General features: G+C 44.9%; 2 protein-coding genes across 10 annotated transcripts in view; both read right to left on the minus strand.

Moving 5' to 3' along the window:
- TDRD7 (tudor domain containing 7) overlaps positions 1-4,869 on the minus strand; it is a 71,973-nt gene extending 67,104 nt beyond the window's left edge. For 2 of the 7 annotated variants that reach the window (XM_041762799.1, XM_041762794.1), the window contains exons 1-3: positions 4,721-4,854; positions 2,360-2,533; positions 1,690-1,811 (exon numbers count right to left, since the gene is read on the minus strand). The gene's annotated coding sequence lies outside the window, so the exon portion shown is untranslated. Of the gene's footprint in view, positions 1-1,689; positions 1,960-2,359; positions 2,534-2,749; positions 2,824-4,720 lie in introns of those variants that run through there. The other 5 variants (XM_041762800.1, XM_041762798.1, XM_041762796.1 and 2 more) reach the window with 4 other exon arrangements.
- A 10,692-nt stretch (positions 4,870-15,561) lies between these two features.
- Positions 15,562-26,394, minus strand: part of CCDC180 (coiled-coil domain containing 180) — a 67,728-nt gene continuing 56,895 nt past the window's right edge. For 2 of the 3 annotated variants that reach the window (XM_041764583.1, XM_041764582.1), the window contains 5 exons: positions 26,102-26,239; positions 25,491-25,602; positions 22,790-22,895; positions 21,874-22,009; positions 15,562-20,703 (listed from right to left, as the gene is read on the minus strand). In XM_041764583.1, coding sequence (XP_041620517.1) covers positions 20,572-20,703; positions 21,874-22,009; positions 22,790-22,895; positions 25,491-25,602; positions 26,102-26,239 — 624 coding nt within the window. In that variant the 3' untranslated portion in view covers positions 15,562-20,571. Of the gene's footprint in view, positions 20,704-21,873; positions 22,010-22,789; positions 22,896-25,490; positions 25,603-26,101; positions 26,240-26,394 lie in introns of those variants that run through there. The other variant, XM_041764585.1, reaches the window with a different exon arrangement.

The raw sequence follows: 26,394 nt of genomic DNA on the forward strand, positions 1-26,394 counted from the left end.
CACAAGTTTGGCTAGTTTGAGAGAAATAAGGCTGGCTATCTCTGTTTTAGACCACAGCCTTTCAGGTTAAAATTCTTAATGGTTTCCTTAGATAATACAGGGTCTGCTTCCCCAGAATCCTAAACATTAGCAGAGTAATGTGGAGGTGGGAATGCAGAATTATTTAATCAGAGTACTTCTGACTTGGAAAACCAAGTCAAAACCAAAACCATCCTGATAATACAGGGTCAGCTAGCAAAGACCTTAGAGAGGAAGAAAATGGTCACCATAGGTCACAACAAATTGCACTTGACTTTCCCTTCCTTCCTCTCACTCTTTTTCCTCCTCCTTTCCTTGCCTCTCTTCTGAATGACAAACATCAACAGTAGAGTTATATGAGCTTACTAGGGTACTTGACATTCAGTAGTTACTTGCATTTCCTGGAAGCATGATGTGGATGAGAAACTACCTAAGAATATATGCCTTAAATGGCACATGGCACAATGATAAAAGCATTGGTATATAGGAGAAATCTTTAGGACAGCATTAAATTTGAAATATCAGAATTTTCACAGATTTACTTATTTGCCTCTTTAACATACTTGTGAACTGGAAAGCTTGGTAAGAAAAGCCACTGGATCTCCTCCAAGATTACTCACTTAATTAGTAGACAAAAAGTCACTTACTGCTTTGGCAAAGACTTAGGGAGCAGAGATTCCCTGCTAGACCATAATCCCACAATGTTCCCACACACTGCCCGGCTTAGGAAAGCAGCATAGGATGGTGAGCCCAATGTCACAGTAGGGAGCTGAGAGAAGCATGGAATACTGGTGGGCCTCTTCATACCATCTCCTCCAAACCCTTCAGTTTAATAATGAGGAAGCAGGCCCCGGGCGATTATTCCAGGTCTCACATATTTTTATGGCCAGAACCACAACAAGAGCCCAGGTCTTCTGGTTCCCTACTTTAGGGCTTCCTTTTAGATAGCTGCTTCAAATGTCTAGAAATGGCTTCTGAAAGTAAACTGGACTTAGGGAACACTGACAGTGATCAACCCATAAAGTGGCATGAAACAGGGATCTGCCATGTTCTGATTTAAGGGTATGGCACTCAAATCCAAAAGAATCTCTGACTGTTGCAAATATTTAGTGGTGTCAACTGACATCTCCTTTTGTCCTTTCACTCTGTCCTTTTTCTTTTTCCTACACAATAAATCATAGTACTCCACAAAGTGCTAATAATATACAAGTGGGGCTAGGAATAGGGGAAAGTAATGACAGCCTTTAAGAAAGTGATATGTAAATATCCTAAAATAATAATTCTCACACTCAAAACTGTATTTTGGAAATTCACAGCTTTTCTCTTCAATACACCTGGCAATCATCCTGAGAAAGTCTTGTTCTGAAGAATGTGGCTTCGGTGTCCTCTAGATACAGTCTTTACCACAGACTGAGCCTCCCTGACTCAGTCGTTTACAAGTCAACGTGCTTCCCGGAGCCTAAAATGCCTCACTAGCCTTCAGCCCAGCTGGTCTGGCTCTCACCCATGCTTTCTCTTCTCTAAGTTTCTCTTTTCTCAACTATTTCCAACTATACTGTTTGTCTCATCTTCCACCATGTCATAAATTTGAATGGCAGAGTGGCAGTAAACCTCAGAATAAACCGGAAGAATTATTAGGGTAAATTGAAATCACCAAATAATCTCTCTTACCTTCTTTACTCAGCTCCACAATTCTTAGAAGCTCCTTCGGGTAAATACTTGTGGTAACTGGCCGCCCTTTTACTCGAAGACACTATTTTAGCAATAAGCCAGGCCCTAAAAGTTCAGAATGTCTGTGTATAAAAGATTTTAGATGTCATCGAGTTTATCCCAAACGCCTCATTTTACAAACCAATAAACTAAGCCTAAGAGAGGGAAAGTTTTGGTCTAAGACCCAAACTTCAGGGAGATTTCTCATAATTGCAACGGTTTAACATGTTCTTTTTTCTTTTCCATTGCAGTACAGTCTACTTGTTACCACCTCAATTACTCCTTTACCAACTCTTTAAAAGGAAAGATACTAAATAATGCTCTCAGGTAGTGGATATATTTCCATAGGGTATCTTTAGGGGGCATTTATTATTATTATTATTATTAGTCATTGTAATTTCAAGTTCTAAACTATATATGCATTACTAACTACATATTATGAGCAATAAGTAAGGGCTTTCCATAAATCTACATCTTAGAGGAAAAAAACCTCTTGAGATAATAAAGTGGCTTAGTTAGGATTTAGGGTCTTAATCCTAGTTCTGCTACTAATTAGCTGTGACCCTGAGTGAGAGGCATTTCAGGGCTCTTTTTTTTCATATGGAAGATGGACAAGATCCTCAATTCTCACCTTTCCTTGGAGTCCTTCAAGTTCTGAAGTGGGATCCAAAGAACTAATGGAAACCATAAGCTTGCTTCCTTCTGACAAAGCTGCACAGCTATAAAGCAGCTATGAGTTTGCTTTGGAGTCACTAGGTATCCTGTGCTGACCAACAGCTGTAATTGGCATATATACACATCTCAGCTAAAAATGACAAAATCAATTACTTTTAAACATTTTGAATGACAAAATTAAAAAAAAAAATTGGCCCGTTGGGGAAATAATAAAAATGAAGCTTTCAAAAGCACAGAGACAGGCGTAGAGGGCAGAGAAGATAAGTTTTGCATAGAGAAAGAAAAACCGATTCACATAAATATGAAATTATATTTCACTCAAGTACCAAAGAACTTGGGTCCTTACTGTATTCATCGGCTGATCCTGAAAAGTGCCAAGATGCAAATCACTCTGTCGAATCTCAGTTCTTGAAAATAGCACTTGATCAAACAAGAACAGGCACTTAGAGTTGGATTATAAAGCATTTTCCTTCACATTCATATTGTCTCCAACTAGATTATATTTCACAGAAAATTTAAAGAGAAGTCCCTCAAGAAGTTTAAATCGCTTGGTATAAAACACACTAGTTCATTCAGTCACGTTCAACCAATACACTTAAAAGGGCATTAGCAGGGATTATGTTCCATCTCCAGTCTACAGGGACTGAAATCCGAAGGCACTGCCAACCGCTGCCTCGCAGTTCTCACTGCGTTTAACTAGCAGAGAGGAAATCTGTGTGCCACCAAAGGGCCCTGGGCTGGGGCACTGGAGATGTGGATTCTAATCCAGCTAGCCTCCGGGCAATTCCCTGCACCCAGCACAGTACTTTGCACCTAACTGACATTCCGGAATGTCAATTAAGTGGGAATAGAAAATTCCCCACCACATGCCGATTAATTGTTGTATCAGAGAACTCCAAGCAACTGAAATCCAATTACGTAAGATATGGAAAGTTTGGTGGAAGGAAAAGAGTCAACATTTCTCGACCACTATTGCAAACCAAAGGATTTGCATCGGGTGACCTCACAAAAGCTGTGTGGAATTATGTTCAACATTTCCATCGGAGACACAGAAAACCAGGCTCGAAGAAAGTAATTTATTCACGATCCACAATTAGCTAAGAGGAGAAGCCCAGATTTCCAACTCGGGTCTGCAAAGCCCACACTGTTTTTGCAAGTATGCAGCACCTACACGTCGAGGCAGCCGAGGAGGAGTTAGAAATTTGGGTCTAGGGATCCCTGGGTGGCGCAGCGGTTTGGCGCCTGCCTTTGGCCCAGGGCGCGATCCTGGAGACCCGGGATCGAATCCCACGTCAGGCTCCCGGTGCATGGAGCCTGCTTCTCCCTCCGCCTGTGTCTCTGCCTCTCTCTCTCTCTCTCTCTGTGACTATCATAAATAAATAAAAATTAAAAAAAAAATTGGGTCTAAGTTTTCTTACTTCTGTCATTAAGTTGTTGCACACGCATCGCCGGGCAGAACGGTTTACTGCCATATTTCCACCTGCACGATGGGGGTGGGGGTGGGGGTGGGGGTGGGGGTGGGGGGTTGACCCAGATAGGTAGTTTTGTTTGGTTCTGTAGGGCGGTTATAGCAGGTTAAAAGCACTCCTGTTTGGGCCAGGGCTTTTTCTGATGCAGGTAATTGCTCTCTCAAACTATCTGGGACTGGTGGTACCCTCTGGTTCCAGCTGGGAAATGCATTCTGCTCCGCAGGCGGAACGGAGCCAGGAAAGTTGTGCGGGGCTCCGAGCCCCGGGTCATTAACTCGAGGCTGCGCACCTGACCCTGTGGGTGGGATCTCGGTCAAAGTTAAGAGGCGGCTCGTTCCCAGGGTCAGGTTTGCTTCCTAGCTGTGTCCCCGCCCGGGGCTCGCGGCCGGAGAGCAACCGACAGGATGCGCGCCCTGCGGTACCTGAGCGGCCTGCACGGGCCGGTGCGCAGACAGGCCGCGCCTCCGAGGGGCTGGGAGCTCCCGGTGCCAATGCCCCGGCGCCGGCGCCGCCGTGCCCTGCTCCCGGCGGGCGGCTGCGGAACCACTTCCCGGTCAGCGCCTCCGGCCCCGTCCGCACCCCACTGCTGCATTTCCGCGGTTGCACGCGGGTCCCGGCAGCGGCGGGCGGGTCCGTCAGGCTCTCGGGGAGGGGACCCATCACAGATTTCAAGCGCGACGCTCCGGAGCTGCAGCTCCCCCGGCATCCCCCGCCTCTGCAGGGAGGAGGCCCCGGGCCCGGCCGAGTCCCGCCCGGGCCACTGTCCCGCTAGGGACCCAGGTGCGCCGCGCCCCCCCGCAGCCTCGCCCGGCACCTGTCGCGCCCGGAGCGGCCAACCCCGCGCTCACCTCGTCCCGGGCGCCCACGGCCCGTCCCCGCGCCTCCGGGCCCGGCTCCCTCCGCCGTCTCCGCCAGGGCCCCAACCGCGGCCGCCGCCCACTTTCGGTTTCCCCGCACGGCCGGAGCCGCCGCCGCCGCGGCTCGGGAATCACCTCAAGCCCCCGCCCCGCCCCGCTCCGCCCCGCCCCGCTGCGCTCCGCCCCGCCCCGAGGGCAGCCCGGCCTCGGCTCTGCGCACGCGCGGGCTCCCCAGCCGCGTCGGCCCACGCCGGCGTCCGCGCGTGGGAAGGGAAACCGACGCCGCCTAGCGGTTTCTGCGCGTGCCCACGCACGGGCCGCCGGCGGAAGACGACTGCGCGGCGGGCCCCGGAGCGCCTCCTCGCGGCCAACGCGGGTACCGGCGGGCGGGCGGCCGGGGGCGGCCCGGGGCCCCCGCGGGACCTCGGCAGCCGCGCTCGTGCGCGCCTCCAGCGCCCTGGCTCTCGCGCGCTCAGCTCTCGCTCGTTCTTTCCGTCGATGGTGGGGCTGCAACTTCTCACGCTCCGGGACAGCCACCTGCGTGCACCTCGCATTGCCCTTAGGGTAGTTTGCAAGCGTCACCTTTTCAAGGAGAGCGCCACCTTCAGAAACGTCAGTCTGCTCCCTGGATACCTTCTCCCGTAGCCCCTGGCGGGTGCATTTTACTTACCCTTTTCATTGTCTGCTGTTCTCGGATTCAAGCTCTATGAGCGCAGGGATCCTTGTCATTCCGGTGTATTCCCAGAGCCTCGGATTGCTCTTGGCACCTGAGGGCGACTTACATTTTGTCCAGTGCTTTCCTTCATTCATTGTACGATCATTGAACGTCTAATATTCACTTATTTTCTTCTGCACATTGATTCCACCAACATGTATTGCGCATATTGGTTTGCATTCCTGAAACCAGCATGGAACACTTCTCTATGTATTCAAATACGCATTTACTGGGGGTCTGTCTACCGTTTTTTTTTTTTTTTTTTCCCGGCAGCTATAGTGAGTGTAATTGGCAAACCACAAACTGCGCGTTTAGAATGTACAATTTGAGGTTTTCACATATGTATACAGCTGTGAGGCCATATCAAAATAATGAACACATCCATCATCCCCACCCCCCAAAGTTTCCTCGGGTCACTTTTATAATGCTCACCTCTCGTGTCTCTCTGTCCCTTGCCCCCTCCACAGCCTGTCTGCCTTCTGTCACCATAGATTCGTTTGCTTTTTTTTAACCCCCAAATATTTTATTTATCTACTTATTTTTTTAGAGAGAGAGAGCGTGGGAGTGGGGGATGGGCAGAGGGAGAGGGAGAGAGAAAAATCCTCAGTGCAACTGCAAGAGCTGAGCGCAGAGTTCAAGGCCCGGCTTCACCCCGCTACCCTGAGATCATGACCTGAGCTGAAACCAGGAGTTGGATACCCAAACAACTAAACCACCCAGGTGCCCCTAGTTTGCTTTTTCTAGCGTTTTATATCAATGGAATCCTACGGGATATGCTGTCTTTGGGGGCGGGGGGAGGAGTGTCCAGCTTTCTTCACTCAATATAAATATGCTGAGATTCATTCATGTTGTTGAGTGTACCAATAGTTCCTACCTCTTGATTGCTGAGTAGTATCCCATTGTAGGGAGGTAATAAACCTACCGTAAGATCCAGCAGTTCTATTCCCAGAGCTTACCTAAGAGAAATGAAAGCCTATGTCCACACAAAGACTTGGGCAAGAATATTCATAGCAGCCCTGTTGATAATAGCCCAAAACAGAAACAATACACATGCCCATCAGTAGGTGAATGAACAATCAACTAGTACCCTTTGAACACCCACTGTTACATAAGTTTCGTGGAGTACCAATATGTTAAGGCACAAGCCTATGCTTGAGGAGCCTTTTATTTATTATTATTTTTTGTTTTGTTTTGTTTCTTAAATAAGTAAACTCCGCATCCAACATGGGGCTTAAACTTATGAGCCCAAAGATCAAGAGTCACGTGCTCTACCAACTGAGCCAGCCAGGCACTTCTTGAGGGGCTTTTGATTCAGTGAAAAGAGATAGATAGCAGGCAGTAAGAAGGTAGACTAGAAGTAGATCATGGAAGGGCTGAGAACCCATGAGCGGGAGTTTGGGCTTCTCTCCGAAGGCAGTGGGGAACTGTTCAAAATCTCCTTTGAATGCTGTTCTCTTTTATACTCCCACATGTAGTCTCTAACTAGATCTTCCCAAATGTCTCTTCCTGGTGCCTCCCTACTGCTGTATTTCAGTCTGTTTAGGATCTCTCTCCCTTCCAATCTGCTCCAAACACTGCAGTGGATATAATAGACCTAAAATAGAACCAGACCCAATTTGGACTCTGCAATGTTCGTAACCTCCTCTGGCTCCACATTTAAGATGGGAAAGATGTAAAAAGCAGCTCCCAATTGAAGGAGTGCCAGTTGGAGTAGAAAATTAGGAAAAACTTCAGAGTCCAATATACAAAGTAAGTCCTAGAAGCAATGTAAGTTGACCTCAAGTCTGAGATTCTTTATCCTTGTAAAGGGAGTCTGTGTTTGGACTGTCCTATATATAAAGAAAAATGATGCTCTGTGGCTAGTTTTTTTTTTAATCAGCTTTCTTTTGATGCATAGTTTACCTATAATAATAATAAATATTTTAAATGTACAGTTTGATGAATTTTGACAAATGTATTCAATCATGTGTCCACCCCCACAATCAAGATGTAGAACTAGTTCATCATTCCAAAAAGATCCCCAGTGCCTCTTGGGGTGTCTGGATGGCTCAGTGGGTTAAGGTTCTGACTCTTGATTTCAGCTTAGGTCATGATCTCAGGGTTGTGGGATGGAACCCTGCAGTGGGGTGTGTTCAGCAGGGAGTCTGCTTCTCTCTCTCTCTCTCTCTCTCTCTCTCTCTTTCCCTCCCTCTTTCTCTGCCCCTCCTCCTGCTCTCTCTCTCTCTCTCTCTCTCTCACACACACACTCATAAATGAATATTCTTTAAAAAGTTCCCCTGTGCCTCTTTATAATTAATTTCTTCCCCCTATCTCCAGCCCCAGGCAGGCATTTATCTGATTTCCGTTATTATAGCTTCACCTTCTCTAGAATGTCATAAAAATGGAATCATACAGTATGTAGTCTTTTGTGTCTGGCTTCTTTCACTTAGCCAGATTTTGGAGAGTCACCCATGTTGTCACATATGTCAGTAGTCTGTTCCTTTTCTTTGCATACTAGCATACCATCATCGGTATGAATATGTCAAACTTGTTTATCCATTCACATTTGATACACATTTGTGTTATTTCCAGTTTGGGACTATTATGAACAAAACTGCTGTAAACAATCACATGCAGGTCTTTGTGTGGTCACATTTTTCTTGCATAAAGACTTAGGAGTAGAATTATTGGTTGTAGAGTAAGCATATGATTAACTCTATAAGAAACTTATCAAATTGTTTTCTAAAGTGGCTTCATCATTTTGTTCTCCCCTCCTCCCAGCTGCCAGCAGTGTATGAGAGTTCCAGTTGCTTCAAATCTTCTCCAGTCTTTGGAACTGTCAGTCATTTTAAGTTTAGCCATTTCGGTGGGTGTAAACAGATATCACATTGAGATTTTTAATGTGCATTTCCCCATGACTAATGATATTGAGCATCTTTTCATGTGATCCTTAGCCCTTCATATATGTTCTTTGGTAAAGTGTTCATTCTACAGGTAGGTTTTTGGCTAAGACATAAGGTTTTCAGAAGTCCATGGATAGCTGACATAGCAAGGAAAGGTTGGGAAGTTTACTTTCTTTGGAAATGGTCTAAGGCCCAGGGAGTTCAAGAATTAACTCCCATGCTCTAGATATAATTGGGTTTCAGGGGAATCAGAGATGACACAAAACTGTTATTCAGACGCAATGGCTCTTACCTTTTGTGGGCGGGTCGGGGTAGGGGAAGGTCAGAATATGTGAAAGCAACACATGGATACAAAATTTGGCATATGATCTCAAAAAAGGTTTTGGGTTACCTGAAGTTCCACTAGGAACCTATGTTAAAAACTGCCTTACATGAAGGCTTCTACCCTGAGGCCAAAGAGCAGAGTTTTCAGAATGAACGAGACTGAGGCAGAGGTATTCTCTCTCTGCAAGAGCCCAAGCTCATCTTTGGATGACAGGAATGGGGGCCAGTAGCATCTGTGGCTCTTTTTCAGGAAAGGCAGGCACACTTCACATCCCCAAGGGCCATTGAGAGGTTGTGACCTGCTCAGGTGGCTGTTGGGTGTAGGTGAGGTGGATAGGATAGGAGGGAGATCAGGAGCAGCTGGTCAGTGGGCAGCAGCCTGGCAGGTAATCTGTGCCCATCCAAATACTTCATGAGAGAATAGTTGTCATGGAAACAGAGTGCAAAGGAAGGAAGGTAGATTTGTTGCTGCCTTTTCCTAGGCTGGAAAAGGTGGGAATATTTCAAGTGTGAAATGTCTACCTAAAGCCCTTCGTGCATTTTTGTCTACACCTGGGGACCCTGTTTGTTTGAAGAGAGCCACATTGGACACAAACACCAAAGCACCTGTACAAGACAAACAAGACCAAAGCCATCAGTTGAGGTGCATCTCTGTCCTTCCCTTCTTCCTTTCTCTCAGTCCCACAAGCCACCATGTAGAAAGAAGGGGTGACATCAACCATTCCCCAAGAACATGTCCATAGCTCACTTCATTTTTATCTCACCTGATGGAGTATACAGTGTGTGGGATACAGTCTGAGAAACAGACCCTCCTAACCCTCCTTCTCAGAGTCTCTGACTTTAGCTCTGGGGTAAGTAGAGGGGCTATTTTAAATTTTTTTTTTTAATTTATGATAGTCATATATATAGAGAGAGGCAGAGACAAGGCAGAGATAAAGGCAGAGGGAGAAGCAGGCTCCATGCACCAGGAGCCCGACATGGGATTCGATCCCAGGTCTCCAGGATCGCGCGCTGGGCCAAAGGCAGGCGCCAAACCGCTGCGCCACTCAGGGATCCCGTAGAGGGGCTATTTTAGAGACCTCCAGTTATCCTTATCTCACTTCCCACCTCAATTCACCTGCTTCTTCTCTATGTTGTCTCCAAAGAGAAACCCAAACCAGGACTCTTGTGTCTATCACTTTGCACACCACCAAAAGAGCCGTAGGGTCTGGGTGTAGGGTTGTTCAGTGTCTTTGTTAATTCCTCTCCTGGAAAATCTTCCTTGAAGCCCCGGCTGAAAGTGACTGCTCCCTTGGCTGAGCAACTAGAGCAGCCTACTTGTCCCTCAGAAATGTCCCTTAGTAGGGGAGGATGTACAATGTGGTTCTAGGTCTCATCTCCCTTGTGAACAACTCGAAGAGACTTTAGATTGTATTCGTCTTTTTTTCCTCTGAGTTATTTAATTACAGATAATTTTAGCAATAATAATTTTAAGTCCTTCTTGAAGCCAAACAACATGTTAAAAGTTATATATGTGGATTAAGCCCTGCTTCATGGGTACTTTTTGCTGACATAAGGTCAGGAAAAAGAGATTCATAACAAAAGGAATCTTTGGACAGATCTATGTTTGGTGAATCATTAACATCATGATCGCACTCTCTCCGGCCGGTCAGCTATTGCCTCACAAACAAGTGCAGAGGAATTTCTAGACAATTGTATTTGTTTTAACTGAGTAAGGAGAAACAAAACAAAACAAAACAAAACACTGAAGGGAGAGATTGCTGGGGCCCTACTGAAATCCAGGCCCTGGTAAAGCTCAGGATGTGCTGATCAAGCAAAACTCCCTAATCTGCCCACAAAGGCCTCCAAGGTGAGTCAGCTGAAAGGGGCTAATCCCCAGAAGGGACTGATCCCTAAAGCTGTAGAGGCCACACAGCCACCGAACACTGGAAAACAGGGGATAACAAGAGCTTAAAGCCATATTGTGTAGAGCAAGGTCATAGGACCCACAGGGGAGGGTCTTGGCTGTCTAAGAGATGGCCTCTGCCCCTCTGCAGCTGTGGCTCATTCACACAGCTCACCCTTGGTCAAGGCCCAGGGAGAAGGAGGACTCCAAGGATGCAGGTGTTGGCGTTGGCTGCAGATTAAGGGCCTGATGTGGGGTAGGGCATGGAGGTAGGGTAACACTCCATACAAGGCAAGCAACTATGGTATTACTGATTCTGCTGCAGTAGATGCTAGGGGTGAGAAAGGCAGGAGGCAATGAGAAGGAACCATGTAAGTATATAGGAGGTGTTCAGTATTGGTTAGCTGACCTTGAAATCAAAGATGCAGGCAGGGGCGGGTTTAAAAATGTGGGTTCAGGGGCACCCAATTGGCTCAGTCAGTAGAGCATGTGACTCTTGATCTTAGGGTCATGAGTTAGAGCCCCATGCTGAGGGTAGAGATTACATTAAAAATAAAATCTTTTTTAAAACTGTGGGTTCAGATTCAAAGTATACTATTCTGGGAGCATCATTGCCCCACCTAAATGTTTGACCTTGAATAAATCAAAGTCTTTTGTTAGGTTTAGAGCACTTTGGTCTCATTCTAGCCTCAGACTTACTTAAGTGGCAATGTTAACCCAGTAAGTCCAAAAGAGCCTTCACTATGGGCTGTTTGGTCAATTCCCATTCTTCAGTGGTTCTCTATGGGAGCAAATCTCTCTCCTGCCTCCTTAGGGGCACTTTGGATATTCATAAGGTTATTTTAGGTTGTTACAGTGATGGGGGGCACCTCCTGGGATTTAGTGTTCCAGGCTGGATGCTCGTTGTCCTGCTGCATACAGAGCTGCTACCCCATATCGAAGAAGTTCTCTTTGTCCCAATCAACACGGGACTATCTTACCAGTCATTCATGTAAATGAAAAACCTCTGCTTTATGTATAAACACTAATAACTTTTTCATAGTGTTACTATACAATGAATTTTCCAGGTTATTTTATCTATAGATTTCATTTCAGGAGAGTAAAAGGAGGGATTACAAAATATTCATTATAAAAGATAGTGCTGGGTCAGGTTGGGGTTGAGTCCTGCTCCTAGAAATCCCCCAACAGCCAGTCCTTCCCAAAGAGAAGCTGAACAAGACATTCTTATTTACTATAACAGACTTAGAGATGAACGCATGTGTTTAGCTTTATTAGAATCTGTATCACCCCACTCCCAAATTACCTGATTCTCCCAGCACTCACAACCAGCTGAGGAGATTAAAACCACTGTTTTGAGGCTTCTTTCTGGAGTTCACTTAGCCCAGAAGTAGAAGAGATGGTCTTCCTTCCAATTCTCTCTTCATCCTCTTGCATTTAGTCTCTTCCATTTAAAACTGGAGCCCCTGGTCTTAGCAGCAACTTCCTTAAAATAGGGTGTTTTATATTTGCAGTAAGAAAATTATAACACCTGGAGGCTAGCTGTTGGCTAAGAAAGGAACTAGCAAGCTGTTGGCCAGAATAAACCACTAGAGGAGATTTTTTTTTCTAGGTAAGTGGTTTTTAATCTGAGAGCAACACAGTTTGTCAGCTCTGACATAGCATTTCCCTCCCTTTGTGCAGTACATGTTCCCAAAAAGGGGTTTGAAGGTTGATTATATACAGATATAAATAGATATAGATATAATTCCCTAATCATGATGATTGCAGTGTTCTACTGCTTGGTACATATAGGCTTACAATAAATATTTATTCAGTGGATGAATAAATAGGGAAGGGTTTAAGTCCATCTTCTTTCTACAATGCTATGCTGCCTCTATGTGTACCTGACGAATGCAATAAGGGGCTGGAGAAGCAAGCAAAGGAAAATGCATAAAAATGTATAAGAACAAAGTAAACTTTTCCCACCTTATCAAGATCTCTAAGGAAACCCATAGACCCATATAATAGAGGTTAACAAATAGCTTGCACCAAATTCAGGTACCAGTTTATGGGCTGACAATTGTTCAGAAAGAGACTTGATCTTTACTTTGTCATTTTAAATCCATAGAATTTTTTCACATCTCCAAATGTTTCCAATGAATTCTTTCAATTTCCTTCTCTATACCCGTTTTATTCCTGGGAAGGTACTCTGTTCACCTCCGAGGCTGCTGGATCCTGGGTGGTAAGGTGGAGAACAGGCTGGAAGAGCATGACCTGATACTTCTCCAGTTGCTTGTTGACATCAACAGGCCTGTCAACTAGACTGGGCTATATTAAAACAGTATTCTCTACACAGGCCACCTCTGTATCAGTGGGGAACTTCCCCTTGTGTGTAAGCCCTGTCTTTATTGTCCAGGTAGCTCTGAATGTCAAAATGCCATTTTGATCTAAAAACTCTCTCTCTAGAGTGTCCACCCATGAGCTTTAGTATTACCTATTGGCTAAAGAGAAAGAATGGAATCCTCCCTACAGAGGGGGGCTTGTTTGATATTTGGAGAATGCTGTCACACCTTTGAATGTCTTCTCTTGGTTAAATGTCATACTTACCTCCTCTAAACAAGCTTTAATTAATCAAATTTCTTGAAAGTGGTACCCAGAACAAAGTTCTAAATTCTAATTGGTCATCTCCTTGCGAATAAACAAGAACATTTAGAAGGTATTATGGCCAGATGTTCTCAATAGCAGAACTAGTAACTGTTTGGTCAGAATCTTTCCTTGGGGGTATTTGAAGCCTATACTGATAAAGTTGAGAAAAGCATTGCTCAAGGTGATTCCAAATCTCAGTCCTGATCTTGTAATGTGTCTGGGAAAGCCAAGTGATCTTTATTTGAAACTCCAAGACTTGTGGCTAGGGATTATGACATGTTGCTTAAACCCTATTGCTGGAAAGCTGATTTTTTTTTCAATATAAATGCTCTATTTTTATTAATACACATCTTGAGGTGGTTAAGGCATCTAATTTTTTTAAATAATAAATTTATTTTTATTGGTGTTCAATTTACCAACATACAGAATAACACCCAGTGCTCATCCCGTCAAATGCCCCCCTTAGTGCCCGTCACCCATTCACCCCCTCTTCCACCCTCCTCCTCTTCCACCACCCTTCCATCACCCCTAGTTCGTTTCCCAGAGTTAGGAGTCTTCATGTTCTGTCTCCCTTTCTGATATTTCCTACCCATTTCTTCTCCCTTCCCTTCTATTCCCTTTCACTATTATTTATATTCCCCAAATGAATGAGACCATATAATGTTTGTCCTTCTCCGATTGACTTATTTCACTCAGCATAATACCCTCCAGTTCCATCCACATTGAAGCAAATGGTGGGTATTTGTCATTTCTAATGGCTGAGTAATATTCCATTGTATACATAAACCACATCTTCTTTATCCATTCATCTTTCGATGGACACCGAGGCTCCTTCCACAGTTTGGCTATTGGGGACATTGCTGCTATAAACTTTGGGGTGCAGGTGTCCCGGCGTTTCACTGCATCTGCATCTTTGGGGTAAATCCCCAGCAGTGCAATTGCTGGGTCGTAGGGCAGGTCTATTTTGAACTCTTTGAGGAACCTCCACACAGTTTTCCAGAGTGGCTGCACCAGTTCACATTCCCACCAACAGTGTAAGAGGGTTCCCTTTTCTCCACATCCTCTCCAACATTTGTAGTTTCCTGCCTTGTTAATTTTCCCCATTCTCACTGGTGTGAGGTGGTATCTCATTGTGGTTGATTTTAAACTGTGTGCAATGTTTACATCATCAGCAACCTATTTAGGGCTGTGGTGCTGACAAGATAGAAGTGGAGTCAGGCCAATGTTGTGTAAACTGATGTCCTTGCATTTATTCTTGGGAGTCTGAGAATTCTCAATAAGAATGTAAAATATTTGCATTTTCATTTAGACGATTATCTAAATAAACACAAACACATTTCGCATCTTCTTGATGACTGCTTTACAACAAAGCAGGCTGTGCTAACAGATATGTATAAGATCTTTATAAGGAAAACTATAACTGATGAAAGGGACCAAAGAATGATAAGTAGAGAAATTTCCCTGTTCATGGATAGGAAAACCCAATATATTGTTTAGATCAGTTTTTCCCAACTTGATCTATAGAGACAACGTAATCCCAATAAAAAATCCCAACAAGTCATTTTATGGACATTGACAAACTGATTCTATAGTTTATATAAAAAGGCTAAAACAAATCCAAACAAAACAGAACAGCTAACAGTATTGAAAGAGAACAAAATTGGAGAACTTGGCATTACCAGACTTCAAGACTTATTATAAAATAAAACTACAATAATCAAAATAGTGTGGTAAAGGGGCACCTGGATTGCTCAGTTGGTTAAGCCTCTGACTTGGTTTCAGCTCAGGTCAGGATCTCAGGGTCTTGAGATCAAGTACCCAAATCTGGCTCCCCACTCAGTGGGGAGTCTGCTTCCTTTCTTCCTTTCTCCCTCTTCCCCTCCCCCGGCCCCCCCCACAGTCTGTCTATATTAAATAAATAAATCTTTAAAAAAAACCAGTGTGGTATGGATGAAAGAATAAACAAATAGATCAGTGGAACAAAATAAAGAATCCAGAAATAGACGTACCCAAATATAGTCAACTGCTCTTTAACAAAGGACCAAAGGCAATTCAATGGAGAAATGATAGTCTTTTCAACAAATGGTTTTGGAAAAACTGGACACCCATATGCAAAAAAAAAAAAAAAAAAAAAAAAAAAGAACCTTGAGGAACATGGGTGGCTCAGTTGGTTAAGTGTCTGCCTTTGGCTCAGGCTGTGATACTGGGAGCATCATGTTGGGCTCCCTGCTCTGCGGGAGCCTGCTTCTCCTTCTCCTCCCCATTTGGTGCTCTCTGTCACTATCTCTGTCTCTCTTTCAAATAAATAAGATCTTTTTAAAAAATGAATCTTGATACAGAAATTTCAAAAAAATTAACTCAGAATTTTCTGAGGTAGATTGTAAAACTATAAAACCCCTAGAAGGTAACACAGGAGAAGATAACATAGAAGATCTAGGTAACCTTTGGTTTGTAACTTTTTAGATAAAAATACCAAAAGTTTGATCCATGAAAGAAAAATTGTTAGTTGAACTTCATTGAAATTAGAACTTCTATTCTGCAAAAGACACTATTAAGAGAGTGAAAAGACAAGCCACAGACCGGGAGAAACTATTTACAAAACACATTATCTGATAAAGGACTGAGATGCAAAATACACAAAGAACTTTTCAAACTCAACGGGAAGAAAACAAACAATTATCAAATTTAAAAATGGGCAGAAGAGCTGAAGAGACATCTGAGCAAAGATGATGTAATGATGGCAAATAAGCATGTCCAAAATACACAAGGAACTCCTAACACTCAACAATATCTCAAATTGTAAACAAAATCTCAGAAACAAAACAAACTCATTAACTTAAGAAAAAATACCTCAAACAAACCATCTAAAAAAATGGGCAATAAAAAAGTATGGGCAATAGATCTGAACAGATATCAAAGAAGATAAGCAGATGGCATTAAGCACATGGAAAGATGTTCAACATCATATATCACTAGGGAACTGCAAATTAAAGCCACAGTGAAACACTACCAAACACCCATTAGAAGGATTAATGCAAAAAACTCCTGATATATCAAATGCTGACAATGGTGTGGAACAGGAATGTTCCTGGCAGGAATGCAAAATAGTACAACCATTCCAGAAGTCAATTTGCCAGTTTCTTATAAAGCTAAACATAGTCCTACCATATGATCCAGCAATCATGCTACTATATATTTACCCAACAAGAGCTGAAAACATGTCTACATAAAAACCTGCACACAGATATTTAACAGGAACTAATAACTGCCCCCAACTGGAAGCAACTGAAAGGTCCTTTAATAGGTGAATGGAAAAACAAACCATGATACTTCCAGATTATGGGTATTATTCAGCAATATAAAAAAAATGAGCTATCTAGCCACAAAAAGACAGAGAAACTTTAAATACAAATTGCTAGATGAAAGAGGCCAGTCTGAGAAGGCTACATACAATGTATTTCTAACTCTTTGACATTCTGGAAAGGACAAAACTATAGAGAGGGTAAAAAGATCAGTAGTTATCAGTGTTTGGGGGAGAAAGAGAGAGAAGAATAGCTGAAACATGGGATCCAAGCATTGTACAACTATTCTGCATGATATAATGGTGGATACAGGTCACTATGCATTTGCCAAAATTCATAAATTGTATGACAGAAAAAGTAAAACCTAATGTAAACTACGGATTTCAGTTGTTAATAATGTGGACCGGTATTGGTCCATAAATTTTAGCAAATGAACCACACTATTACAAGATGTTAAAAATAGAGTAAACTGTCAGGGTAGGTGGGGTGGGATATATGGGAATTTGGTGCTGCTTGCTCAATTTGTCTATAAATCTAAAACTGCTCTAAAATATAAAGTCTAACTTTTAAGTGTTAAAAAGTGAGACATTTTAAGAAAAAACAGATAGTACAGAAAGTCAATTGTAGCTTATCTACTTTAATTATTAATTGACTGCAACTACTCATATCAGGATCCATTTTTTTATGTTAATTGGTTTTTGGCCCAGATTCTAATTTACTGACTATGGATTCTGCTATTGTAAATTTTAGGGATTATTATTTTTACCAAGTCATTTTTCTGAGGTCAAATTACGCATATCAAAATGTTTTTCAAATATATTTTTTCTTCTACTAATTTTTAGTCAACAATAAATCATAAACTTCACCATAAGCTGTTTAATAAAACTGTTAGTTTTATTTTGTGTGTTATTATTTTAACTAGTATATGAATAGAGGCACTGAGAGGGTCATACACCATGGGGTCAACAGATTCTATTCTTTGATTTACAGAGATATAATTTTGACTCAGCTTTTTAGGAACATGTTGCCTGCTTAAAAGACTTTGCAACCCCACCTCTACCCACCCCATTTATGAAAGAGAAAAGGTTTTTCTCAGATCTTCTGATAAGGGACAAGCAGAGGAAGGCCAGCACTGTGGTTCCCATCATTCTGCTGGAAGCCCAAAGTAGAGGTCCCACTCACGCACTACAGTTTAGAACTGAGACTCTGCTCTGTGAATGAGATGCTGTGGATGCCCCATGCACGTGAAAAGAACCCTCTCTTCTCTTTATCATGGAGTTCCACAATTTTCATTCCCCCTTTGCTTAAAAACCAACAATTTTAATTTGGGTGGCAATTCAACAAACGGAAAGACTAAAGTTCCTAATCTCTGGGGCAGCTCAAGACAAAGTGCAGGCCAATGACATGTGATCAGGGTGTGGTGTGGGACTTCAGGGAGGCCGGCCAGGTGGCACAGACACAGCTGGGAGGGCCTCTTTTGCCCTCCTCCTTCCCTCCTGCCTGCTGTCTCAAGTGCAGACCTGGTGGCTGGTCCAGGCTGGAGTTCCAGCAGCCCCCCTGGACCGGGGCAGACTTGATGGTGGAAACCACATGCTCAGATGCTGGAGAAAGACCGATGACCTGGGGTCTTCCTGACGAGCAGTCCAGGATCAGTAAGGACTGCCCACTTCTAGAGTTTTTTGGAGGCTTGGGGGCTTTGGTTTGGTTTTGGTTTTGTTTTATGAGCAAATGTCCTGCTCTGCAGGCGATGTGAAAAAGTTTTACGAATACAGAAAAGGGCGGGTTACAGGGGACAACCCATCTTCCTGGACATAAGTGCTTTTCTCTGGTTATTTTAAGTCACAAATAAACCAGTGCTATTGTCCAATTGCCTGGGGTGAGGGTCCCTGGCATTGTCCCACAACAGATTGTTCTTTTATATGAGAAGGAGATAAATCTCTCTCTTGTTTATGCCCATTATTATTATTATTATTATTTTACTACATATAGGCAAATCTAAGCCTAACCAAACTATGAGCTTTGCCATGGAATCGCTGTGTTATCTTGGACAAAATGGGTCCCTTCTCTGGGGACAGCCCCTTGTGCATAGTGGCAGAGACAGATATGGAGGCAGCTTGCATAGTTCTGAGACTGGGTGCTTTTGCCTGGCTGATAATCATGTCCTCTTCTTCTGGGAACAGTTCATCAGTATTTCTTTGGGGAATTGCCCTTCCGCACCCTCTGTCCTAGTTACATGAGACTGACACCCCTCCCTGGGTCTGGTGGTGAACATGTGACCCAGGCCTCAGCAGCTGTGGGGTGCACAGAACTGACTGAAGGAGACCAACCTCATGTGTGGAGCCCCTTGTGCAATGCACACGTGTACACGTCAACTCACGTGTATGCATCTTCTTGGCTCTTCCCTAGAGCCCGTTTGTGTGTGCCTAGCTGCCATGCACTATGTTCCTTTCTGCACCCACGCCATTCCACCCTGACATCCCAGCCTGTTTTGATGGAGCCTGACCTCACTGAACATTCACTTATGTGGTTCTATATCCAGTCTCTTCTTGCACAATTGGGAAACTGAGGCCCAGAGTGAGTCAGGGACTGGTCTGGGACCCAAGAGGTAAGCAGAGTCTAAAGGAAAAGGAAGAGTTTTAGCCCAGGGCTCAATACCTCCCTAGGGGATTTACTTGATGGTGAGAGCCTCTAAGATCCTAGGGGGACCCCTGTCTATACTCTCTCCATATAGGATCATGTTCCTCTCCACTCCCTCATACATGCACAGGCACCCTCACTCATACTGACTTCTCAGGTTGGGGACATGGAGGCGTGGTCAAGAAACAACAGACACAGGAGAACTTATGAGCAGGAGAGTAGAAATAGGTTGGAGGCAGCTCTGTCATGGGGCAGTGGCATCCGTTTTCCGGATACCTGCTCAATAGGTGAATCCCTAAGGTCCCAAGGGTAGCTTTGAGAAGACAGAACTGGGGTCTTGCAGTCCACCTCTGGAACTACAATGAACCCACAGCCCCTAGTGTGGACAGTGGCGTCAGGAGAGCCAGATCAGTGACAGGTCAGAGGACAGGTGATGCAGAGTGAGGGACAAGTGATGAGGACGGGACATGCCTGGTGGGGGTGGGGAATGGCAGGGGCCAGAAACAAGGCCAGGGCTCCTTCCAGGTTCCCCTTCACCATGGTCTCACTCATGCTTCTTGGGATAATTTCCAAAACAAATGAGTTGTCCTCAAGTCCTTGTCCACTTTGGGGGAAACAAAAATTATGCTGGGGTTCTATACTGGCTGTGTGCCTTTGAGCAGGTTGACTCAGCCTTCTGGACTTGAGTCTCTACACCTGCAAAATGGGAGCAAAAGCCTACCTCATCAAGTCATTAACAGAGGTAAAGCATGGGAAAATCCAAACTAATACAAAGTCAAAACACAAACCAGGTAAAAGAAACAGGAGTTGAAGTCAAGAAAGGAATGTACACAGCCCATCCAAGTGCCACGGAAAGCTCCTGACCAATGAGACTTGGCATGGTTAGACCACCTAATCCAGGAAGATAGAATCAACAAGGAAGATAGCACAATGGAGACTTCCAGAGAGAAAGATATGAGTCTCACAAGATCTAAGGGGCCCATGCCTAGAAGATTTTCCTCAAAATGTTATAATTTGGTCAGGCAAATTGCCAGACAGATACCCAATCAAGACTGGATTAATTCTTTGTTGGTTGCATGGCTGTAATTATTTTATACTATTAAACACAAAATATATTTGTGCCCATACATTTTAATTATTTTGTTTTCCAAGATGGAAGTGCCAAGCATGCCTATTGGAATTATGTCTTCTGACATACTGGTCTCTATTTTAAGTGGCCCACTCCTGTGACCAACCATCCCTGCTAATCATGTGGAACTCCCCTTTCACCTCTGTCCTCCTCATTGGAAATGATCTCCACATGGGCAGGGACCACACCATGTCCTGGTCACTGATGAAGCACAGTGCTGGGTATAGAGCAGGGATGGATGGATGGATGGATGGATGGATGGATGGATGGATGAACAGATGGACAGATGGAGAGAGAAGGAATCTATAAAAAATAAGCCTTTACATGGGGAGGGTTGAGGGTGTCACAAGTACAGGCTCTGGATGGTATGCACGGAACGCTTCCAGCTGTCCTTCCAGCACTGAGCCACCTTCACCTGCGACATGTTGTCATCCTGGATCTTCTTCAGCTCCTCTTCAAATAGTGCTAAATATTTCTGGGAGCAAAGCAGCAGGAGGAGGCCAGATGAGAAGGGAATTCTGCACTCTGTGCCCTAAAGGAATGCTATAAGCCGCTGGCAAGTAGCTTTTAATCTACTCCAGGCACTGGCAAGAGTTCCTCAAATCATCTCACATGTAATCTGCCAACCACCCATCAGGCAGGTCCAGTTGTTTTCTTCATTTTAGAGATGGGGAAACTGAGGCTCAAAACCTTGCCTGGGGCCACCCCGCTAGAAAGAGTCTAAGCAGGAACTAGGATCCACTTCCCTGACTTTGGATTGCACTCGTTCCTAACTGCCATCCTGCACTGCAGCCTCCTTGGAGCTCAAGGGTCTCAGCTTCCCTTGTAAGGCTGATCCCTCTACATCTTGAGCCCTCACTGAACACACCAGAGTTGTCCCCTCTACCCTGGGTTTGGCGTGGTGGCCAGGGCAGGGCCTGGGCTCTCCGAGTACAGGGATCAGCCTATCTTGTCTGCAGGCAAGACAATGTTCCTCTCTGGGCACCAGAACAAAAGCTCCCACAGGTGGGATCTGGGCAGAGCCTCCTCTTCAGGCAGGCCCCATGGGTGTCTAATAGGCACTGGATTCAAATCCTGCCTTTGCTACTTCAGAGTGGCATGAGGGGGACACACTCCTGTAAGCCTCAGTGTCCTCACCAATAATGAGGACACATCTACCTTCCTCATGGGATACTTGTGAGGAGTCAACAAGATACCGCGTGTTGAGGAAAGAAGCTACCGCAGGTGCTTAGTAACTGCCGCCTCTTCCACCCACTGCCACCCACTGCTCCCATGGCCACTGTGCCTCTTCCTACTGTGCCCCCTCACTCTGACTCAACTGCTCCTCCAGAAGGTCCTCCTTTATCCCCCAATCTGGGTATGGTGTCCCTTGGCAGGGTTCCCTCAGCACTGGGGCCCAAGACATCAGACCCACGCTCTCACTGAGACTGGACATTACCCACAGACCCCATCCTTGGGTCTGAGAACATTAACTGCCTTGAGCATTGGCACTGTGCCCTGGGGCACCCTGCCAAGGGTCATCTGCTCCATGGGCCAGACATCAGGGCACCCTGTGATGGGATGCTCCTTTCTTCCCAAGGCAGCCACACTGAGCCACCCTGTGCTCCCCGGGACATGCACGCCCCTGCCCTGTCTGTCAGCTCACCAGGTAGACGGCATCTCGGGCTTCCACAGCTGCCAGGTGGCCCAGGGTTGTTTTGGTGGTGGTGATGGATGATGTTTTCCGGAGGAGAATCTTATATTGGATGGTGACATCAGTGGGTTTGATTCCTGGCCACTTCCTACAAATAAACATGTATGTAAAAGCCTGATGGGCTTGTCATCCTCATGGTTCATAGTGTACCCTCCAATCCTGGTGGGAATGTTTAGCATATCTTTTTTTTTTTTTAAAGATCATGTTTGAAACATCTTCATTAAAAGGAAAACCCTATTGAGCACTTAACGTTAAGCTTCTTTAAGTTCTTTCTCGTACTTTCACACTGTTTAAGTCCAGTGCATGTAGAGGGTCTGGGTTCTGCGTGGAGGGGGAGGGGAGGCCTGCCACAGCTCTGGCTGTCTCCCTTTTCCAGGCCTGTCTCCTCAGGAGGGGGCCAGCCGGGTGGCAGGCCCATTTTTCCTGGCCTATTTTTCCTACTGTGCTGGGCAAATCACTGCCTGACTTCTCCTAGAGCCACATTCTTGGGGCACAGGCAACAAACTGTGCAACACTGTGGCAGCTCACGCACGGTGACTCACAGTGCTATGAGCGACTCGAGAGTGTGCCCCACATTGGGAGGGGCCTCCCTTTCTTTGCAGGCTGCTTTGTTGGTTCTTATAAAGGGAACTAATAGCTGCTGAGCTCTTACTATGTGCCAGGGGCACTCTAAAGACAATCTCCTTAAACTTTCTCTTTATAATAATACCATGGAAGGTAGGCTGATGTGCCCATTTCACAGGTAAGGAAACTGAGGCTTAGAACATAGTGCCTTTCTAAGGCTTCCAGGTGCCCCTAACCAGTCCACTGCACTGTGCTCCAGCAAACACAGCCGTGGGTGGTATTCCTCAATGCTCTTGGCTCTTACCTGCTCCCCCGTTCAATCAGGGGCTTCTCACTTTCTTCCTTCAGGGAAAGCCTAGCGAGTTTCCTCCGTATGAGGATTGATGTCTTCTGTTTGGGGGACTCCATCTCTAGCAGGCAAAAGACAGGTTATGACCATGGCCGCACTCACAGGCTGACATCAAGGGGATTTCTCCCTGACCTTACGTCTGGAGGGATGAGGGCTTGTTTGTTCCTCTCTTCCCCACTTGGAATCTCCAGTGGGACGCAGAGCCTGGCCCCACAGAGAAGCTGAAAGCACCAAATCTGTGGGCATGGGGTGGAGGCAGGGGGGCGGCCAGTGGCAGCAGGCAGAGGGTCTGGCTGATGGATGGGGGGGTACGGTTTCAGTGCTCTTCTGCGCTCCATTGTGCAGAGCACGATGCTCTGACCTTCGTGCAGCTTCCATGAGCTTCCAGATAAGATTCTTTGGTTTATACTATCTCAAATGGGTTCTGAACTAAGAACTACCCCTGGGGCAAACATATACTTGTTGTCCTTCTGATGTCTGGCTCGCTGACTGTCCTTTGTTGTGTTTTCCCAAGGGGGCTGTGCCAGTGGTGTGCAAGCCAGCAGACAGCAGCAGCCCTGATCTGCCTGCTGTGGAGGGCAGGGCCATGCTGCTCGGCTGGGAAGCCTGACTTATAGCAAGAGAGGCTTCTCTGGGGCTGCTCCAGGGGGGCCCCCCAGCTCTATGGTTCCTTCCAAGGTATCAAGAGTGCCTTCCCTCTTGGGCCTCATCGCTAGTGCCTTGGCAGGTGCTGCTTCCTCAACAAAAGACCTCCAGAAAATGCTTGATACCTCAAAATGCGTATGCATTTTGACCCAAAAAAGTCCACTTCTAGGAACCTATTGCCCCAGAATAGAGATCTAAGGATGCAGATGTTCCCTTCAGCACAAGGATGGAGTGAAAAACAGGAAATGGCCCAACGTTCGACAGCAGGGGAGTAACTAATAAATTACAACACACAGCAAGAGAAATCGCTCAAGGAGGTGACTGACTGGCTTGGCCAACGTCACCTGAGGGTGAATTAAGTTATAAGAGAGCACACACCCAGTAACACCCCCCAACACACACACACACAGGCAGACACATTCCGGCCTGTGCCCCAAAGGAAAGGACTGGAAGGATGGACAACAAATGTTAAGGGCACTTAGTTGTGGGTAGAAGGACTGTGCTCTTCACCTCCTTTGAAACTGATATTTTTAGTTTTACTATAAAAAAATTCTTATTGTCCTTGTAATAAAAAACTTTTAAAAATAAATATATTTTAATTACTTAGTGATAAATGGATAACATTTAATATATGATTCAAATCTTTATATAGTTGTAAAAGTAATACAGACATGATGAAAATTTAAACATCACCTAACGGGGCGGTGGGGAATAAACAATTTTAGGAGTCTCTCACGGTTCCAGCCACCAGAGCTGATCACTGTCAGCAGTCCTGTACCCGTCCCTCAGGCTCTGTCTCTCTCACTCTCTATGTCTCTCTGTCTCTGTCTGTGTCTCACACAGATTCATTTATATATATGTAAGTGCACATGTTTATATCACATATGCAATTTTTTAAAAAAAATGCTATCATAGGTAAATACCAATTATCGACTTGTTTTTCCCATAATAGTATCCCCCGCAACTTTCCACATTGGCATGTGGAGACCCACTGCACCCACTTTGACAGCTGCATCATACGTACTCATACATTGGACCATAATTTACTGACCCAATCCTCTATACATGGATGTTAGTGTCATTTCCAATTCTCTGCAATCTCAAACAGTGCTGTGGTGAATATACTTGAAAAGGTATGCTTGAAAAATTAGGTAAGTATTTCTGTCGCATAAATTCCTGGGGTTAGAACTGCTAGGTCAAAGGTACACACGCTCCCAGTTGTGACAGGTACTGACAGAGGCTTCTCTGACACAGCGATACTGACATGTGCTTCTCCAAGGGTCTCTGTGGTGCTTGGGCTTTCTGACATCCTCACCAGGGCTGCTTGTCACTAAATTTGAAAACCTTGCCAGGCTGTGGGTGAAAATGATATCTTAATAGATGTCTTTGTTCTCATGATTCATCCTCACCGTCAAGGTCAAGCATCCTTTATACTCACTGGCTGTACGAATTGCTTCTCTTCTGAACTGCACATGTTTGTCCTTTGGCTCTTTTTACAAATTTAACCTATGCCACAGGGATGTTAGGTCTTTTTTTGACCTATGGCTTATTAAGAATATCTGTTCAGCTTGTGGTGTGTTTTTCAATTTTTCAACATTTTTCTTTGTTTTTATTTTGGCCACAGAGGAGTGCCTGCCATTTCCTTAATGACTTCTGGCTCTCATCTCATACTTAGGAAAGCTATCCCTACCCCAAGATTATGAAAATATTTACTATTAGGGTTTTATTTTTTTACATATAATCTTTGACCCTTTGAGTGTTTTCTTCTTCTTTTTTTTTCTTTTCTTTCTTTTTTTTTTTTTTTTTTTTTTTTTTTTTGGAGGGAGAGGTGTTTGCTTTTTTAATTAAAAAAAAAACCTTACTTTTAATGAAAACAAAAATTCATCAGTCCTCTCAGTGGAGAATCTGTTTTCATTCTGGTGGAATTGGGGAAAAACAAATGCCCCCAGCCCATCACCCTCCATTCACCAACCCCCTGGGCCCCAGGCACAAGGCTGGTGGTACCACTTACTTGCAACCCGGACATCATCGACGGTGACCACTTCATCCAACTGCAGCAAGAACTTCTCGGCAAAGGTGGCCAAGCTGGCTATGAAAAACCGGCCATATTTCCTGGTGAATTCCTGAGTGAAACATGGGGAATCTGGTGTTGCAGGGAGAGGAGCTTGCCTCTCACGGCAGGCTGAGGGAGGACTTGGGGAGCCAGCAGGTGAGACAAGACCAAAGCCATGTGTCAGCTATGTCCAAGGTATGTGGCATCTGGTCCTCAGCCAAGAGGCCTCTCCCAAGAGCTGACTGGGCTTCAAGATAGGAAATGATTCAACAATGGCCACACACAAACAATTCACTGAAGAGTAATAAATAGACATGGATCTCAAAAAAAAAAAAATTCCCATTGGTAATTTTGTGGTTAATTAATTTAGAAATCAAAGATTCTCACTAAGCCAGCAAATAGTAAGCAGCCAACCCTCTAAGACCTGTGGGCTTTCATGCCCCCCCTTCCACCAGGGTGCCAGCTAGGGGCCATACTCAGCGCTGTTGCTGGACTGTCAGCCAGGGGAATCTCCCTGGGGGTAGTACAGCCCTCAGCACCCAGACCTGGGAGTTGATGGCACCACTGACCTCAAGCTTCTCCCTGGTTGTCATAATCACAGTGTCTAAATCGTCCTGCCTTTTCTCTTCCACTTGACACAGAGACTCCATTTCTTGGAAATGTGCAGGATGTCCGAGATTTTGATGGAGCTTGTGGGCATTTTCATCCTTCAAACAATCCATAAATTAGTGGGGACTTTGACTTGGTCTTTAGGTCAGGACCAAAATGTCATTGGCCCATGTCCTCTGCTAATAATCAGGGCCATGGCCAGAATGATGTGTGCCCTGACCTGGGTGTATGAAGGGCCATGGATGAGCAGAGA

Source organism: Vulpes lagopus, chromosome 7 (genome assembly GCF_018345385.1).
Source record: "Vulpes lagopus strain Blue_001 chromosome 7, ASM1834538v1, whole genome shotgun sequence".
NCBI lineage: Eukaryota > Metazoa > Chordata > Mammalia > Carnivora > Canidae > Vulpes > Vulpes lagopus.